The sequence below is a fragment of the Vitis vinifera genome, chromosome 12 (genome assembly GCF_030704535.1).
Source record: "Vitis vinifera cultivar Pinot Noir 40024 chromosome 12, ASM3070453v1".
Classification (NCBI taxonomy): Eukaryota; Viridiplantae; Streptophyta; class Magnoliopsida; order Vitales; family Vitaceae; genus Vitis; species Vitis vinifera.
In genome coordinates, this window is record NC_081816.1 from 23,023,424 (window position 1) to 23,043,139 (window position 19,716).

Consider the following 19,716-nt stretch of genomic DNA (forward strand, 5'->3'; position numbering starts at 1 on the left):
AAAGTTAATGAAGTTAATGATTTGGTAAGCTTCCAGTGACCTTGAGGGGATAGATGTCGTAAAAAATTAATACATAAAAACTTAAAAGATTAAAAAATAAAAGATGAATTTTTATTTGGTGTTGGGTTTAATAAAAATTAATACGTCTATGGTTTCAACTTTAAAAAAAAATCTAAATAAACATTAGCCAAAAATTGATTTTGTGGTCATAATTTCAAAGGGATTGATAGTATTATTAAATTTTCATTAAATATGGATCAGTTTCTTGAAAAAACTAAAAAAAAAAGAAAAAAAAAAAAGATCTATAATTATTTATTGGAAACTGAAGTAGTTTTAAATGCGTACATTGTACCTAGCCTCGATTCTGTATAGAACATAAGTACAATGTACCTCTCCTTAACTTCATGGAAAAATGTGACCACATGTGGGGCTAGTATTTTGGTCCCGACAGTTAATAACTGAAATTAACTACCTGAGGCCATTGTACTATTCTAAATTACCAGAATACCCTTGTCTTCTACATGAGATTATAAAATGCCTACCAACATTTCAACCACAGGTAAAAGCAAGGATGCAGGGGCCGCCACGTGGTGGAGCCCCAATGACCCAAAAATTTCCCGGGATTCCACAAAGTGAGGATCACCAATCACCCCACTTCCATCAATCTCCCTCAGTTTAATCTAAATCAAACCTTACAATTCCCTTTTCTTCAACAAAAATTTGGGACAACCCAGAGTGGGAATCATCAACCACAGCTGGTGAAACGGTTGTTTTTTTTTTCATCTGCAGTCTTGGAGGGCGGTTTTCCAGCTCGGGAAACCGCTCTTCTTGTCAGATTTTGGGTTTTTTTCTTTTTCTTTTTCTTTTTTTTTTTTTGCTGAAAATTACACGAAAAATAAAGTAAATATTTTGTGTTAGTAGTGTTTCTTCTGTCAGCATAATCAAATCCTCTGTTTTTGTCCTTTCGGAATTTTGGTACATTTCTCTGTATTTGATCAGTGGCTGTATGTGGGAGTATCTTTGAAGTGTAATGTACATCAGAATTTCAGGCTGTGAGTTGGGTTTCTGAACCCAATTCAGGACTGAGACAACAATTTTCAAGATTTTTTCATTCATGATCAAGAGAAATGTCCTTAGACAAGCAGTGTTTGGCTCCTCAGCCTGGTGAATGGGTGAAGGGGAAGATGGTTGGATCAGGATCTTTCGGGACCGTTCATTTGGCCATGAGCAAAGCCACTGGAGGTCTTTTTGTTGTGAAGTCTGCACAGGAGGGACCTGGTCTCAAGTCTCTAGAGAATGAGGCTACCATGCTTGAGAAACTACATTCTCCATATATTGTCCGGTGTATGGGGAGGGACTCCTTTGTTGGCAGGCAAGGGGAAGGAAGACTCAATCTCTTCATGGAGTACATGGCTGGAGGGAGTTTGAGCAATGTTGCAGACAAGTTTGGTGGGATCCTGGAGGAGAAGGTGATTCGATTGTACACGAGAGAGATTCTCCAGGGACTCGAGTACCTTCACAAGAATGAGATTGTGCATTGTGATCTCAAGTGCCAAAATGTGCTCTTGGGATCGAGTGGAAATGTCAAACTCGCAGACTTTGGATGTGCCAAGAGGCTCAGGGACCTGAAATCCAAGGGGGCTTCAATGACTTCCTGGCAATCAATTAGCGGGACTCCTCTGTGGATGGCCCCTGAAGTTTTGAGGAATGAGGGTGTGACGCTTGCTTCAGACATTTGGTCCTTAGGATGCACCATCATTGAGATGGCCACAGGAAGGCCTCCATGGAGTGGTGAGGTTTCTAACCCAATGGCTGCAGTTATGATGATAGCATGTAGCAATAAGATACCTCAGATCCCAACTCATCTTTCAAAGGAGGGGTTGGATTTTTTGGCCAAATGCCTGGATAGGAACCCAGCAAAGAGGTGGACAGCCGAGGAATTGCTTAGCCATCCCTTTGTTTCAAGGCATTTGGAGAGGGAGAATTTGAGAAAGGTAGATTTTGACTCACCCAAAAGCATCCTAGATGTCAGAAACCATGAGGATGGTTCTGACTCAGATCAACCAGAGTGTGTTGATGGATGTGGGTTTTTTCGAAGAATCTCATTCTCAAAAAGGCATGGCTGCAAAGGAAAGAAAATGAACAAAAAATCACGAAAGCAGTTAGTAGAAGGTGACTTGGCTTCATCTGGCAATTGGGTTACTGTTAGATCAGGATGAAAACCTAAAATCTGTGCAAAAGGTTTCAAGTAAATATAAACATAGACTTACTGGATTTGAGTGTACAGCTAACAAGTAGAGACAAATAGGTTCTTCACATTACATTGTATTTTCCCAAGAAAATCTTTCCTTTTCAATGCACACTAGTAGGTTTGCCATAGAAACAATTCATTCTCCAAACAATTCAATCAGAAAACCAGATCATAATCTTTTGAAGCACACAGAGGCTAGGCAACTTAATGGAAAAACATAGATTATTTTTTTGATAGGTCTTAATAGAAAAATGTAGATTATAACAGAGTGAGTTCATTTATACAACACAACATCAGTCCCAACCAGAGCAATTTTCCTCATCATTTATACAAAAATACAGCATTCATTGATAAAGAATTCAACTGGGTTAAATATCTTGTCTGTTAAGATGCCAACAATGAGGTCCTACTCGATTCATGTAAATGATGGTACAGGTCACAGGATATTGAGGCGCCCATTGACTATAATTGCAGGCAGAACCTTGAACAGGGTTCTATTCAGTATCTTTTATAGCATCCTGCACCAGAAACAATAAAAGAACGAGCAAATGAATTATTGTTTCAAATTTGTTGGGAATTCTGCTAAAACATTTGCTGCATCAGTTCAAGTTGATTATGTCTAGTGAATTATTGCTAGATTTCAGAAGGGCTGTCTCAGCATTTTCTCAGAACAGACCAAAGGCTTAGAAACAAATAGGTAAAAATATGAAACAGATCAATAAGTCATGGAATTACCTTTGCTAGGCGTGTCACATAAGCTGCAGCCAGGGCTGTTGCTAAGAGTCCCAGGCCCAGTGTCAATAACTGGCCATTTCCTCCAGGTAAGCCAAACTCTGATTCTCTTGCTGCAGAAACCCCCAACAAATCCCCAGCCCAGAACACCAAAAAGGGAGTAAAAAGGATGAGCCAAGCAACGAAAAAAAAAAAAAAAAAGCCTTCTAGATTGAATCAAATTACAAAATGTGAGATCAAAGATGATGCCACACAATTTTTCTAAAACACCCAGATGGTAAGAGTAGAAGAGCTTCAAGTATTAAAACATTGCAAAAAACAAAGGAATTCAAGGCTATGAGTACAATTTCTTATCTTTTCACAATTATTTCTTCTGCATCAAAATCTGAAAAAACGCAGTTGTATATAAACTTTGAGCATTTTCTTCATTTCCCAACAAGGACAAAGTTCAAAAACTGAAAAAAATCAACAAGATACACACACACACACAGAGTAGATATGACACTACTATATTGTCAAATACTTTACTCACAATGATTGCTTGCCCAAATGCATCAGCACTGACATAAGCCCATGTCCCAGGAAGCATTCCCAACCAACTGCACCAAAATTTGTGGTTGAATTGGTAACAGGCATAAGATGCTCTTGATCCTCAGCTCATTTCCAATTTAATCAACAAACTATAAAAATAGGACTGCATGTATATGGGCATTTCGCCTTTCACTGAGAAAATGACTATAAATAGGGCAGAAAGGAGAGACATGATTTGAGTCACTGATCCTAGGAGAATTGGCATAAGACTCAGTTAAACTATGATCTGATATTATTCTGGTTTGAATTCACATGAAAGGCTGAATCTCCATTAGCTAACATCAATCAAGCACCTCAGGTATAAGAACTTAAGAATGCCTTTCTGGTTTTGCTTTAAATGCAATAGCATCCAGAATTTCATTCATTTTAAATAATTTCTTATATTCAAGAATTTGATTTCAAATTTGGCCAAAAGAACTAAAGAAAAAGAAGCAAATCTGATAAATGCCCTCAAGAAGAAGTGCATGAAACTGTACATACCTATTGAAGCTGATAGTGTGACAATGAGGTGGTACTGGTGTGTCAACAAGAGAGAGCTCATACAGGTTGTTAGAAGTTGAAGCAACAAAAAATATTTATATATATAAACAAAAGGCATGTACTGTTTTGCTTCCCTTCTCTATATAAAAACAAGGGAACTCCTGTGTAAAAATTTTTGAATAGAATTACCAGAAATTATTCTTTTTATTCTCTAATTCTCTATATGGTATCAGAGCTCCTGAGAGCTTGAAATCCAACAATGGCATATTCTCCCCAAACACCACCAACCTATTCAAGTATTTTGCAACAACAGTCAGCAACAGTTCCAGTGGCGATGACGAAAGTCAAAGCAGCTACCCAACTTATTGCAATGAAGCTCGATGACAATTACTATCTCTTGTGGAAGCAGCAGATCTTTGCTGCTGTAGAAGGTTTTGGCCTGGAGGGATTCCCAACTGGATCTACCCGTGCATCCATCAGAATTTGTCTCAGCCACTCCCAGCAACAACTCTCAATTCAAATGCAACCCGGATTTTGATCTGTAGAATCACCAAGATAAGTTGATAGTTTCCTGATTGGTCAGCTTAATTTTGGTGAGCATTCTACCACAACTTGTAGTCTGTAAAACCTCTTGTGACATTTGGGATGTTTTAACATCTTATTTTTCTGTTCGAAATGGAGCTCATATTATGCAATATAAATATGATCTGCAAAAACTTCAATAGGGAGGTTTAATAATGAGGGAATATCATTTAATCAGAAGAAAACTCTCATTTATTCACTAGCCTCTGTTGGAGATATCATCTCCAAACATGATCAGATTCTGGCTGTTACTACAGGACTTGATAAAGAATATGAATCTGAATTTGTTCAGATCACTTCACCTTTGGATTTATACAAATCTTCTGATGTCTCTGCTCTTTTATTGGCTCATGAGAAGAGAATCAAACAACATAACACTACTACTACTGAATATGTTATGTCTACTAGCTTGGTATATCAGGGACAAACAAAAGAAATTCAATCCCAACTCAGGGAATCAATTTCAAAACAATCCAGGAAATAAGTGGAAAGGAAAAGGTAGAAACAATGGTGAACAATTTGGTGGTGGCTCTAAACCTCAAATGCCAACTCCGGAAAATTTGGTCATACAGTGATAAAAAGCTATAAGTCTTTTGATACCTTTTTCACTAGACTCAACAATTCCTCCTGTAACACTGCTGGAGATGGCATAAATCCTATGGAGGGTAAAGACCAAATGAGAGCTATGGTTGCTGCACCTGGTATGACCAGTGACATGTCTAGTGGAGCATGTGGGCTACAAATTGTGTCACCAATAATTTCAACAATCTCAACATTCGTACTGAATATTAGGGCAACAACAAGCAGCATATGGGCAATGGAGCAGGTTTAAACATTCTTCACATTAGCCAAGCTACTTTCTCTTCACCCACATCTTCCAAAACACTCATTCTTAGAAATATATCAAAGGTTCCTCAGAACTAATTAGTGCTCTCTCAATTTGTAAGAGATAATCAGGTGTATTTTGAACTTACCCCTCTCTCTGTTTTGTCAAGGCTTTGGGAATGGATCAAATTTTACTCTAAGGGGATGCTTAAGAATGGATTGTATTGGTTCAAGCTGTCTTTCTCAAAACATCAGCTCAGTTCACTAGTTACAACCTCAGTCCGTCCCAATTCCATCATTGCTTCCACCAAGCCTATCTGCCATACTTGCTAATTCTGCAGTTTCTAGCTTAGATTCCATTTGATCAAGTTGTAACTAACAACATCAGAACAATTTTGTTCCGTGTTATCAAAGACTAAGTCATCCAACTGCCAAGGTTGTTAAAATTATTTCTCTTGATGTAATGAAGTTTTGTCATATAATAAAAATTTTCTGTTTTGTGTTGTTTGTCATTTGGGTAGAAGTCATAAGCTCCCTTTCCCTATTTCTGAAACTCAGTACACAAAACCTCTACAACCTGTGCATTATGCTCTTTGGGGCCCTTTACCATCAGTTTCCACAATTGATTTAAAATATCATGTTACATTAATCAATGCCTATTCTCGCTTTACCTGGATTTATTCTCTTAAAACTAGATTTGAGGTGTTTCAAGCATTCCAAAACCAAAACACAAGTTGAATTGCATCTGAACTACCCCTTCAAAAATATGAGGACTAACTGGGGAGGAGAATATCATTCCTTAACAAAACTTTGACATAATTCATCAACTTTCCCAACCTGACACTCCTGAACAAAATGGAGTAGCTGAATGTAAACATAGACATATTGTTGAGCAGGGTCTTACACTCTTAAGTCAAGCATCTCTACCTCTGAAATACTGGGCCTATTCCTTTGCCATTGCAACATATCTTATCAATCGCTTGCCAACTCTAGTGCTCAACAACACTTGCCCGATGAAAGTTCTCTTTCATATCAAGCCAAATTAATCCGAACTAAAAGTATCTGGCTGTACTTGTTTTCCTTATCTCAGCCCTATAATGCCAATAAGCTTGAATATAGATCAACCCCTTGCACACTCCTTGGGTACAACAATCATCACAAAGGTTACAAGTGCCTGTCTCACAATGGTAGACTTTACATCTCCAGGCATGTTAAATTTGATGAGCAATCCTTCCTATTTACTCAATTTAGTGCCTCATCTTTACCCTAGTCTAGTCCAACTTCACCCCTGTCAATTCCGTTCCATGTGTTGGACCCCCAGTCCCTGCACCTATTCTATCATCTTCTACTCAATCCCAGCATGATAGTCCATTCAACAACACTCTCGAGTCTCCCGTGCTACCAACTACTGTTAGCTTTATATCTTATAATTCTTCCCTTCAAAATCCATTAGCACCGACTCCTGTAGAATTGGTGAATGAGTTGAATGCTCTAATTAAAACTCATCCCATGCTCCTGTAGAATTTGGTGTCTTGGAGCTTCAACAAATAACAAATTGTTTCAAGGTCTTCAACAGAAGCTGTGTATTGCAGTTTAGCTCATGTAACTGCAGAGATATTGTGGTTATAATGTGGTTACAAAGTCTTCTTGGAGTTCTGGGTGTCCAACAAATGAAGCCGCCACTAGTATGGTATGACAATTTTAGCACAGTATCCTTACCAGTGAATCCAGTATTACATTCCCATACCAAACACATGGAACAAGATTTATAATTTGTGAGAGAAAGTCATTGAAAAGAAATTGCAAGTTCAACACTAGATCAAACATCATACATACTCACAAAGGCCTTATTAGCCTCACATTTTCATAGACTAAAAGGCAAGCTACACATGGTCTCACTAACCTCGATTAGCTTGAGGGGAAGAATTAAAGCTGATAGTGTGAAAATGAAGTGGTACTGGTGCGTCAATGAGAGAGAGCTTTTGACACATATTCAGGTTGTTAGAAGTTAAAGAATATAAATGAATAAATTAATAAAAGGCAGGTATTGTTTTGCTCCCCTTTTTTGTATAAAAAACAGGGGAACTCTTATGTTAAAATGTCTTAACAGAAGAAATTCTTCTTCTTCTTCTCTGATTCTCTATAATATCTCACCCCAATAGCTTGCATTCTAGACATCATCTGCAACATACTGAAACTCATCAGCAACTAGCTGAAAAAGTGTGCCTCAGTGCCCTTTCATGTGTGTGCCTATGTATGTGGATGCATATTCAGGCAAGCCAAAGGGGTGTCAAATTTTGATACAGATTTGACGACACACTTGAACCCGACATGTTTTACGGGTTTAAGTTGAATATAATCATGTTCTACATGACCCATTTGATAAATAAGTTGGTTTTAGGCCAACCTGAATAACTGAAATTTAACTCGAATTGACTTTTAAATAATTATGCTAATTAACCAACTCGATTATAAACATAACCTATTTAATTTTAACCCGCAATGGACTAGTTTAAGATTTGATTTTGAATAAAATTCATCAATTGAATCATAAATGTATTAGCTTGGAGGTTAATCATATTGACTCAAAAAAGATTTAAATCAACTTGATTATTAAATGAGTTACACCGGTTGTTACCTATTTAATAACTAGGTAAAAGGTTTTTTACAACCATTGGCACAAACCAATTAGCAGCAAGTTGGTGCAACCATGCTCACCTTGAACCCTTGGTCCAAGGTTCAAGCCCGAAGGCCGTAAAACCCAGATTCTTATTTGAACCGTGGTGGGCTGGGCCGTAAATGGGTGTGTGGCCCATTGGTAATTGAGACTTGTTTTGGCCCAAAAACCCAGATTCTTAGTTGAACCGAACTGAACCGTTCCAGTTCTGTCCGGTTTGGCCGTTAAACCGCCCTTTCCGCCTCAACAGCTCAACTGAACCAGATCAGGGTCTGATCAAGGGTTCGGCTGGCAGCCGGCCCGGTTCTATCCAGTTTGGCCGTTGAACCACCGGTTCGAAGCCCTTTCCGCCTCAACAGCTCAACTGAACCAGATCAGGGTCTGGTCAACGGTTCGACCGGCCATCGTCCCGGTTCTGTCCGGTTTGGCCGTTGAACCCCCAGTTCGAAGCCGTTTCCACCTCAAAAGCTCAACTGAACCGGCCGGTCCGTCAGATTTTTAAAACATTGAATCTTATGTATATTAAAACCTGATAAAGAAACTCAAAATCCAGGAGAAAAGGGAGAGATCCTGGAGTCCATACTCAAATCACAAAATTTAACCAATCTAAGAACCATCTTTTTTTTTTTTTCTTTTTCGGTGTCTAAGTGCTGAATGACTCCTCATTTTTTTCTTTCCCATTTTCTGAATTGCCACCCCTACCAAAGGGTATGCAAACAATGATAGCTAGCAAGACTCTGGTCCCTTAACACGCACCAAAGTTGTAAGACCAACATAAAAGGGGAAAAGGACAGAGACGCCAGCCAAGGAACACACAGATGAGAAGAGAACAAAGAAAATGGATCTCCACAACCATATATAATCACCATAACTCAGCATGTCTACGCTAGAAATATCAGAATGGCAAGAGATGAACAGAATTTTACCTTCACAACACATACGGAATGAATTTAACAGACGTCAACCCATACAGAAAATGGAAGCAAAGGGCTCGGCCGGAGAAGGGTTACAACCCTAAAACCATTCCCCCGATCGCTTTGTCGATGGCCATGCCAGAAACTTTTTGTTTCCCTCCACCAGTCTGAGAATCCGCTCACGCGCAAAATATCTTGCAATAAGAAAGGCAACGGCTGCAGCCACCTGGGGCCATTGATTAATATTAACGAAGCAAGATATTTTAAAGATATTTTCAAGATACTTTTTGGGCTTTTTTATCAAATGACCAAATTACCCTCTTCTTCAACCACCAAACACCTCCCCACCCAATCTTAATCCAATTTCTTCCCTTGACGAAGAAGAGGGTATTTTGGACATTGAATATATAACTTTTATTTTATTTTTTTAAAAAAAGGGAAAAATGGGTAGTTGAAGAGTTTCGGTGCGTGAATATAAAACTTCTCATTTAATAATCAATTTTCAATTGTTTTAATGATTATATTAATAATTTATTTATTTTTACTATTGATCATATTTTGGATTATTACAAATTTAGAATATAGTTTTGGACTATATTATAATATATTTATGTATTTTAATGAAAAATATTAAAGTATAAAATTAATATATAAAATATCGTAATTTAAATTAAGTTCAGATTAAACTTAGAATATATAACTCGAACTCAACTCAATTCAAATTAGGTTTGGATTGAAAAACCCGACCCAAATCTAACCTGAGTGTTAAAAATTATTATTGTTCAAACCCGGAAAAAAACGGAATTGGGTCGAGTAAACCCATCCAAATAGCAAAAAGCATATGGAACAAGAAAAATGAATCCAACTCAGAGCAAGAAGAGGAAGAAAAAGAACTGAACCCAGAGATTTCAACTGAATACTTCCAGTCCTGCATAAACAGCCACAAATAAAGCATATCAAGCTGGTCCATGCCCTGTTTGTGACAAAACTAGAAGGAGAACTTCTGGCAAACTCTCAAATGGGCTTCCAACTAATTCCAAGAACTGCAACTATTCATACTTTTGGTGTAGAACTCTTGGAACATCTCAAATGGGTACCCCATTAGCTGAATATTAGGCTATTTTGTAAAGATTTTTTAAAATAATTTTTAAGACAGGTTTTGAGAACAATTTTGAAAAATGATTCATTTTATCGAGCAAAATTTAGTTTAAGAATTTGAAATATATTTAGGTAGTGTTTTTTTTTTATTTAATTCTAAATAAAACTTAAAACAAAAAAATACTTAATAATATTAAGTATTAAGATGTTTGTTTTTTTTTAATATTTCTTTTTAAGTATTAAAAAATAATAAAAAATTGATACAATATTTTTAATAGAAAAAGTCAGATATTTGAATTTTTTTATTCAATCAAAAAATTTAAGAAATAAGAAATAAGTCAATAAAAAGTTAAAAAAATAAATAATTTCAATATGAAAACAAAATACTTTATTTTTTATGTTTTTAAATATATTTAAAAAATAACTTTTATTTAGATGGTTTTATTTTTAATATATCTTTATATTTATAGAAAACAACTCAAAACATTTATATGAAAAAAAATCATATTTTATGTTTTTCTTTTTTATTGCCAACACAATATTTTGTATTAAAAGACAAAACAGGGCTTTAGTTCAAGGAAACCCGGGAATGATTGATCAATCTTACCCATAATTGAGTATAATGAAAATGCTGCAATTGACCTAAGAAATCTCAAACGGGTATGGCAGAATTAGTCTGAAATGGGGCTGCCAATATCCCATGCACAAGCACAATTTTTCATCTAAATCTCTGAAATATTCACATATTGGCATGGCAATACCACATACAGAAGCACAGATTTTCTCTAGAAAATTCTCAAAAAGCTGAAATGGGCATGGCATTATCACAAAATTTAAAGTGACATGTAATAAAGTGACATCTTCTTCAAGCTTGGAAGATGTACGATTTTGAACCATTCATTTTCAACACCAAATTCACAGGTCACAAGGCTGCTGATTTCAGGGCAGTCTTCAATCACAAGCTCCTCCAAGAAGTTGAGATTTTCAAGCAGATTCAAAGTAAAAATGGTACTCAATCGGGGGCATGTACACAACACCAAGGATTTTAGATTGGACAGAGAGAACCCTTATGAACTGGCCCCTTCCAGATGCATTCCAAATTCTTCATATAACAAATAACCAAGTACCCCAATGACACTGTTACAATATCTTCATTAACATCTCCCACTGCCACCAGAGATTCTGGCAAACTTTTCAAATCAACAGCATGCTCGCTGTGATGAGCCGCATTCCTTTCAAAATTTATTGGAGGGTAACATTGCTTAAACAAGGGTACATTATATAAAACTGATTGTCACTGCAATACAAACAAAATGAAGGATGTTGTTTTTGAATACCGGATTCAAAAGCATAAACAAGTCCACATCACAATTTATTGAAAGAGATTAGAGAAGTAAGGTTCTGAGTTTCCTTTTCTCCACAACCAAGCACAACATGAAATAACTAAACAAACAACAATCAATAAGACAATCGGCAGCTGTCCAGAAAATACCAAACTAGATGCCTTAATCTGTTCACATTCAGGGAGCTTGAATGAGAAAACGATGGAGTTCTGAGAGTGGCCACTTCATGAAAAGATACCCATGTATCAACCCTTTCTTTTTTTTAGCTAAAAGGAGCAGCAGTTCCATAGTAGCTCTAGCTTAGCTAGTACTGCATATGTGCAACTAAGCAACTTGCTTCTGCTTTGAGCTTGTTTCGACCTCAACTGCAGGGTTCTCCAGGGAGTCATCAAGACCTGTTCCTCCATAGATAAATTAATAGCCAACAAAAATACCACGTATGAGACAGTAGAATAAAGAGTCTACATAGAGTAATAAACTTGGACATGTAATACGTATAATACAAATGTTGTTGGGGTAATTCAAACAGTGCCTTCCCACCATGTTTTGGGGCATGGCTGTGTAGCAAAACATAAACGTTGGTTAGCCAAAATGTGCACAGCAGCACAGGCTTGTTTGGATTCTACCTTCAACTCTATAATGAATCATTTTCCAGTAGGGAGAGATTCAAATAGTAATAGGACAATTAATGTAGCAGCTGTGGATAAGATAGATAAAATGGAGATCACCCTTATTTTTGAAAAGAAAGAGAAATGGAAAACCAACCTGACTGTTCAGAGGGCTCTGTTTCTTGCATCTGAGCTTGAAGTTGATCATTGATTTCTGCTAACTGTGTCCTCAAATCTATGTCCCTTTCAATTGGAAAAAAGATAGCACCCAGATTTTGTAGCTGAAATCGTTCTGATTCATTCAATGCACTCCACCAGTCTGCCTCCCCTATTATCGCCTGTAAATTATGACTGCTAACTTCCTCCGGGAAGAGAATTTTGAGGCTCGGGCAATCATAGAAGCTTAGCCATTCCAAGCTTGGTGCAATCGGTACATTTCCGAAAATGCTGACCAATTTAGGCAAGTAATGAAGTGATATCTTCTCCAAATTTGGTAGGTACCTTTTCCTCCAATTTTGTTGATCAGCAGGCAACATTATGGTGTTGATTTCCGGGCAGTCTTCAACCACAAGCTCCTCTAAGTTGTCAAGCCTTTCAACCAAATCCAAAGTAAAAATGTTAGTCAAATTGGGGCAGGAATACAATGCCAAAACTTTTAGAAAGCCTAGAGAACTCAACCAACTATGTGGACCTTTCCAGATGCTCCTTAAGTTCTTCATATAATGAAGACTCAAGTACTCTAGTGATTCAAGTATAATATCGTTACCAGGATAATTTGCATCAACAATGGTTTCAATCTCACTACATTCCTGTAATACACAACATTTTAAATTCTTCATATTTTCAATCCCAAATTCAGACAAACTGGTTGCATTTAAATGACGATCCAGGAAAAATGTAGTAGCATGTTGGAGTACCTCCTTAATTTCAATTGGAATGCCTTTACCGTTCACATACTTCAAACAACTTTCTTGTTCTTCAAATTTAATTGCAGATTTATGTGGTAACCGGGATATTATGCGCTTCAGATGATTGCCAACAATAAATCTAAAGTGCATCCGTGACAGGTTTATCAATGATGATCCATTTCTCAAATCCTTCAAAAGAAAAACTTCTGGCAAGTGAAGTTTAAGAAAATGCAACCGATTTAAGCAACAAACTTCCTCTACAATATCTTTAATGGTCGCATTCCACCTCTCATCCTCTGGATTCACATCTATGCTTAACTCTTCTAATTGAAGCAAGCTGGATATCACATTTTGGGGAATGATTCTATTAGACAGATTGTTTTTTCTATTGCCATTAGCTTGGGGATAAAATGACACTTTCAAGCATGTCAAATTTGTCAGTTTCCCAATAGCAACAGGTAAATTTATGATTTCAGTCCCTTCAAGATCAAGTACCTCAAGATGACAGAATTCTCCAACTTCAGCTGGCAACTCCGAGAATAGTTCACAGCTTCTTAAAATGAATTTTCGGAGTTGAACCAACTTAAAAAGAGATTGTGGTAAAGATTTTATTTTAGTTTGGGATAAGTCTAGGATTTGGAGGATAGGCATGCATTGGAAAAAAGATGGAGAAATAACTCTCAGATGATGGTTACCTTGTAAGAACAATGCGATGAGTTTAGGGCAATTCGGATTATCCAATAGCTTGGATATTTTATTATTCATCAAATGCATCTCATTAGCTTCCTCCCATGTCTCATTTTTTGGTGCCTCCATGAGTCCTCTTCCATCTAATTCAACAAGTAGTATTGGATTCATTTCAGCTTCATAAAAATTCACTAACTCCTTACGAATTTCTTTTCGCATTCGGATTGACTCTCCATTTTGAAAGCTTTCCAACAAGAGGGCATTGACAAGATGTTGAACAATCTTTTCTCCTTCATCGAGTGTTTCGATTAAGTCTTCCTTCATCCAGCTATCAAGCAAATCCACTTTGTATGTTCCCTTCCATCTCTAGGTGAGATGCACAATATTTTACACATTTATTTGTAGAACCTAAATGCTCCAGAACGAACGCTAATGCATTAAACAAAATTCTATCTTCAGCGTGTGATGTTGGTAGACAGCCTATTACCCGAGATGCATGCAGCCAGATGCGAACATTCTTGACATCTTTTAAGGCTCTTGCCAGTAGAACAGTGGCTAGTAAATGACCCGAGCATTGTCTCAACAGATGCACAGCTAGTTGTTGGATACTCGACATAACTTCACCAGCATTCTCACAAAATAATTTCCATGATAATAGATGATGGTTCCGCCTAATCTCCAGATCCGCCACTGGCACGGTTAGAAAATTAGAATAGCCCATCAGAACTATCTTTTGAGTGTTGTCTGAGTTCCACCACCCATTCCCCAGGTCATGCAAATTTATTCTCAGTGCATGGAAGTCATCAAGAAGGATTAAGAAATTTTGACTTCTCAATAATTGCTCTGCTTCCCCTTTGCTAGATTTTGAGAAACCCAATTCTTCTATGATTCTATCCTCCAAATGTTTAACTGTCATACAAGACTTGACATTAACTTGAATGACGAGATCAAACATTTGCCTTATTGGTGGAAGATTCTTCAGTCTGCGCGGAAAGGTTTTATCATTTACTTCTGAAATCAAAATACTCCGAATTTCGGAAATTTGTATATTTTGTAAAATTTGGCGAATCATAAAATCATCAATACACAAATCCAGCATTGCCATCTTCGGTGTTGGATATCGTGGAGACTCCTCCTCACACATCTCCACAAGGATGTGTGATGGAACATGAGCTTCGATATCATGGATGGAATGATGAAGCAATCCAGTGATTTTAGAAGAGAGGTCTGAAACACTCACATCGTACTTCATGAAGAGGTCTGAAACACTCACTTCGTAATTTTTTTTTCTTACTTCGTGAGTAATCTCCAAAACATCTCGAATCCAGCCTCTGTGTGTTTCAATGTTCCGGGAGTTGAAAGGAGGATATGATAAAATAAGGCACACAACATCCTTCTTCCTGTTCAATTCCTCAAGTTCGGCTATGATTCTGTATAGCATAAAATGCAAGAAAAATAAATAAATCATTAGAGTGAGTTGAGAATGCAGTTCTAGAAGACTAATTGTAGCCGAGAGATTCTTAGCCGGAATTCAATAACATCTCTCACCCATATTGTGTTAAAATAAATTTTATGATAAAGTGGCGATCGTGATTGGGGAAGTTGAAACAATGCTATTCATTTTCAAATCATGGAGGATTTTATTTAATTTTAATCAGGAATTAATCTTAGGCTACTAAAATTTAATTTACGAACCCTAAAAATATAATAATTTCTTAAAAATGTTTTTCAATTTTTTTTTATTAAAAATGAAAAATAAATCTCATTTTGGAATATGATATACTTCTCAACTCAAAAAAATGAATCTCACTTTCTAAAGATTTTAAATATGATGATTGCTAAACGAAATCATGTTTAAAATTTCTACAACATAGGAGTTATTTTTTATTATATATGAATTACTTTATCACTTTTAAATAAATAATTTAGCCTAAAAATTAAAACTATTAAAATCTTATCCTATCTTCATTCAAACATGAGATAATATTAGTGGTGATTTATCATATAATTTTTATTATTTTTCATATCAAGTTTTTATTTTTATATGTTATTTATTTTGTAAAATAGAAAAATTTGATTAAAAAAATTAAATTTGTAGTTAAAAAAGAAGAATTAAAAAACTTGAAGTGTGTCGTATATAATTTATTATTTTAAATTAATTTGGACTAAAGTAGAGTATTAAAGTCATAAAATGGTTTCGGAAGGGATCACCCTAAAGCTACATTTGATTAGCAGAACAAGATAAAATATAATATGTATATCTTAATATATCATATCTTATTGGATATAAAATATATATATTAAGATATATATTTTCTATCCATTGGGATATGATACTCTTGAATATACATATATTATGAATATGATATTCTAAGATAACATGTCCAATGTGATATATTATGTCTATATTTAATTTGTGAAATAAATAAAAAAATAATGTGAAATATATATATTTTTTAATATTTAAAATAAAAATTATATCACATTCCAAAATTTTCCATTTAAAAAATTGAAATTTATCTTATATTTAACAATATTCATGATTACAATATTTAAAATTTATAAATAAATTTTTTATATTATGGTATTCAATATATATATATATATATACTATATTAATATTAGTTTATAATTTTTTTTAGTTTTTATTTTTTAACCATAAATTTAATTTATAATAAAAAATTATTTTGCAAAATAGTAACTAAAAAACTAAAAAATTGATAAAAAAAAAAAAAAGAAGAAAAAAGTTTATGATACATGGATATGCATATCTCATATCATAGCATAGATTAATAACATATCCCATGTACAAGGGAAAAAAACAACAACATGAATAATATATCTCACCACTTATCTTATCTCATGTTTAATTGAATATAAGATATAATAAATGATTAGTTAACTTATCATATCTCATTACCAATCAAATATGGGATAAAAATATAAGATATAATATCCATCCTTTTATCCTATCTTATACTATATCTGGTCAATTAAACATGAACTAAATTAAAAAACTTTTTGATTCCAAAATTCAATCTTTCTTAATCATTAAAAGCGTACGTACGTTGCATGCAATAAGGGAGGATAAGGAAGAGAAAGCTTACTTAGGCCTAGCCATCCCTGTCAAACGAAACACAGTCCTTGTGAAGGCTTCTGGTTTCGAAGCAATCTCAAAGGTACCAATATTCTTACTCTTCCCTGCCAAGAAACCAATCTCACTCTTCCCTGTCAAGTGTCCTGATTTCAAACCAATCTCACTCTTCCCTGCCAAGGGTCCTGATTTCAAACCAATCTCACTCTTCCCTGCTAAGTCTTGGGAGGTTTCGCTCTTCTTCGGCTCCATGATCAGGCTTGAGAGGGAAGGTATGGATCCACGAGAATCGATCCGCTTCTATCTAGGAGCAACTTGCAGTCCACGGATGATCATTTAAGCAAACTCAGGGCCTTTCCTCTTCCAACTCCAACTACTATATCAAACCTTCTCTTCCACTCTGCCTCTCTTTGACCTGTAGTGGATAAACAGCGGCTAGAGAGCATTTCATAAACTTATAATATATTAAAAATTTAAGAGCGTTGTGTGATTTAAAAACTGTTTTTAAAAATTTTTAACACTACATTGTTTAGAGCATGTTTGCCATTGCTTTTAGTGAACGTATTTTCTTCTACAACACTTCTATGAAAGCCACTTTTATGAGAATCTAGAAAAGTGATTCTACTAATTTTTTATTTTTTATTTATAATATATCACATAAATACAAAAACGATTATAATAATCATAAATTACTAAAAAAAGACATTTATTACAAAAAGAAAATATTATAATAAATAAAAAACTTTTATTACAAAAAAATATATAAACATTTATATTGTTAAAAAAACTAAAAAAAAATTATTTTTATCAAAGGGAAGTGAAAGATGAAGAGGAGAGTGAGAAGGAAGTGAACAATAAAAGGGAAATAGAGAATAGCTGGAAATGACATTTTAGTAATATATGAAAAAGTTTGAATTGTTTTTTTAAAGAAACATTTTCCAAGTGCTTCTCTAAAAAACACTTGAAGTGTTTTTCAAAATATTGTCAAACACCTATTTTTTTACTTTAAGAACACTTTTAGGTGTTTTTAGGGCTAAAAACACTTTTAAAAAGCATAGCCAAACGGGCTCTTAGTCATAGTTATTTGAAAAGAATTTTTGAAAACAAAGTGAAATAGAGAACGATACAATTTTTAAAATCAGAGTGAAATAAAAAATAATTTTTAGAAAACAAATACAAGTTATTTTCATTAGTTTTTAAAAATAAAATGAAAATATAAAATTTTAAAAATGAATAAAAAAATTGAACATGATATCATTCCTTTTCTCTATCCATGATATAATATCGAAAATTTTCAAATATGATCTTCTTTTAAAGTACATGTATTTTTATGAAAATCCTTTAACATTTCTAAAGTTTTTCATTGAACAAATAAATTTCAAATCAAGTTATACTTGATATATAAAATTCATTAATTTCAAAATTAATTTGAAACCCAAAAACCAATTTAATTAATATTAAAAATTCATAGAACTCAATATCATTAGAGAGTTATAGATCAACTTTTTATATTTAAAATAAATTTTGGCCTATAACTTTTTAATGTTATTGAGTTCTATAGTTTCTCCTTTATTTATATATATTAAGCAAATAAACTCCAAATTAAGCCTTGCAAATAAACTCTAAATTAAACAAGGTTTAATGTTTTGGATTTATTAACGGGTTTAATAATTTTTAAAAAATGACTTAAAATTTAAATAGTGAAACAATTAATATAAAAAATTTATGTACAAAAATTAAACAACTTTTTGAGTTATGGGCATTCCTTTTCATAATTCAGTCTTTCTTAATCATTAATAGGGAAGAGAAAACTTACTCATCAGTTACTGAATCCAACATCACCTGATTTCAAACCAATCTTACTCTTCGCTGCTAAATCTTGGGAGGTTTTGCCTGGCTTCGACTACCACTTCCACTTTGGAAACCTCTACGGCAACCGCTCTCGCAAACCACCCTTTAATTAAGTCAGTATCCGAATAGGAAGCAAAGCTATCGAAAGCACTCTCTTTCCACTGCCAAGTCTTGGGAGGTTCCGCTCTTCTTCAGCTCCATGGTCAGGCTTGAGAATGGAAGGTATGGATCCATGAGAATCGATCCGCTTGTATGAGCTCTTCTTCGGCTCCAGATCAGGCTTGAGATGGAAGGTATGGATCCATGAGTTGTATGTAAAAGCAACTCACACCGTACAGATGCTTTAAGCCGACTCAGGGCCTTCTGCCAACTCTAACTACTAACCTTCTCTTCCAAACTCTGCCCATCTTTGACCTGTTGCTTCAGTGGATAAGAACATGGACTAGACAACATGTTACAAAAAATTTAGATAGCATTTTATAAATCAATTTAATGACTTGATTTATATCATTCTTAATTATTATTATTATTTTTTATGAACACCGTTCTAGATTTAAATAAGAATAAATTAATTTTAACTATTAAGTCAAAATAATTAATTTATTTTTATTTAAATATAAAATTATATTTACAATTTTTTTTTAAAATTAATATAAATTAAGTTATTAAGTTAATTTACCAAATATCCTCTCCACACAACAAGTTTTATTCATCATTCTTTTTTCTCCCATTATTTTTTATTTTCACTTTTTTTTACGCTTTCCAATAAATACTAATAAATATATATTTTTAAATAATATATAAGAAGAAAATCAATAAAAATAAATTGTAATAGTAACACATATATTACCTAGTTCATTTCATCATCATTTTTATTTTTTTGTTAAAATCATTTTTATTTTTAAAAATATGTTATATGCATCCAAAACATTTTTTCTTCACATTCACTTCTTTTTGTTATTTTATGTAAGGCGGATATCGAGAGAGAAAAGTGGATGCATTTAACATCTCTGTTAGAGAAATATAATCATCATTTTTAATTTTTTCATTAACCCTATAATTAAAAATTAGTTTT

The 19,716-nt window shown here is 34.4% G+C and overlaps 3 protein-coding genes across 10 annotated transcripts; 1 reads left to right on the top strand and 2 right to left on the bottom strand.

Annotated features, from left to right (window-relative positions):
* The first annotated feature begins 753 nt into the window (after positions 1-753).
* Positions 754-2,274, top strand: LOC100243768 (mitogen-activated protein kinase kinase kinase NPK1). Its single transcript, XM_002264588.5, has one exon. The coding sequence runs from the start codon at positions 1,128-1,130 to the stop codon at positions 2,217-2,219; it is 1,092 nt and encodes a 363-aa protein (XP_002264624.2). The 5' UTR covers positions 754-1,127; the 3' UTR covers positions 2,220-2,274.
* A 270-nt stretch (positions 2,275-2,544) lies between these two features.
* Positions 2,545-9,299, bottom strand: LOC100855331 (uncharacterized). 5 transcript variants are annotated; one of them, XR_009467037.1, is made up of 6 exons: positions 9,065-9,289; positions 4,244-4,593; positions 4,055-4,088; positions 3,516-3,582; positions 2,987-3,096; positions 2,545-2,769 (listed from the first exon to the last, which is right to left on the bottom strand). XR_009467037.1 is itself a non-coding variant. In XM_003633350.4 (5 exons), exons 2-5 carry the CDS (start codon positions 4,170-4,172, stop codon positions 2,750-2,752), a joined length of 315 nt encoding a protein of 104 aa, XP_003633398.1. In that variant the 5' UTR covers positions 4,173-4,593; positions 9,065-9,299; the 3' UTR covers positions 2,545-2,749. The 5 variants fall into 5 exon arrangements, 1 of the variants encoding a protein (XP_003633398.1); XR_009467038.1 differs by lacking the exon at positions 4,055-4,088 and having other exon boundaries at positions 9,065-9,296; XR_009467039.1 differs by having other exon boundaries at positions 3,516-4,088; positions 4,343-4,593; positions 9,065-9,275.
* Positions 9,300-11,408: 2,109 nt separating this feature from the next.
* Positions 11,409-19,073, bottom strand: LOC100852459 (disease resistance protein At4g27190). Of its 4 annotated transcripts, none has more exons than XM_059740967.1 (4): positions 18,654-19,073; positions 16,804-17,205; positions 12,259-15,126; positions 11,409-11,888 (listed from the first exon to the last, which is right to left on the bottom strand). In XM_059740967.1, exons 3-4 carry the CDS (start codon positions 14,018-14,020, stop codon positions 11,818-11,820), a joined length of 1,833 nt encoding a protein of 610 aa, XP_059596950.1. In that variant the 5' UTR covers positions 14,021-15,126; positions 16,804-17,205; positions 18,654-19,073; the 3' UTR covers positions 11,409-11,817. The 4 variants fall into 4 exon arrangements, with proteins under 4 accessions (XP_059596950.1, XP_019079194.1, XP_059596952.1 ...); XM_019223649.2 differs by having other exon boundaries at positions 18,607-19,073; XM_059740969.1 differs by lacking the exon at positions 18,654-19,073 and having other exon boundaries at positions 12,259-12,692; positions 13,705-15,126; positions 16,804-17,493.
* Between the last annotated feature and the right edge of the window lie 643 nt (positions 19,074-19,716).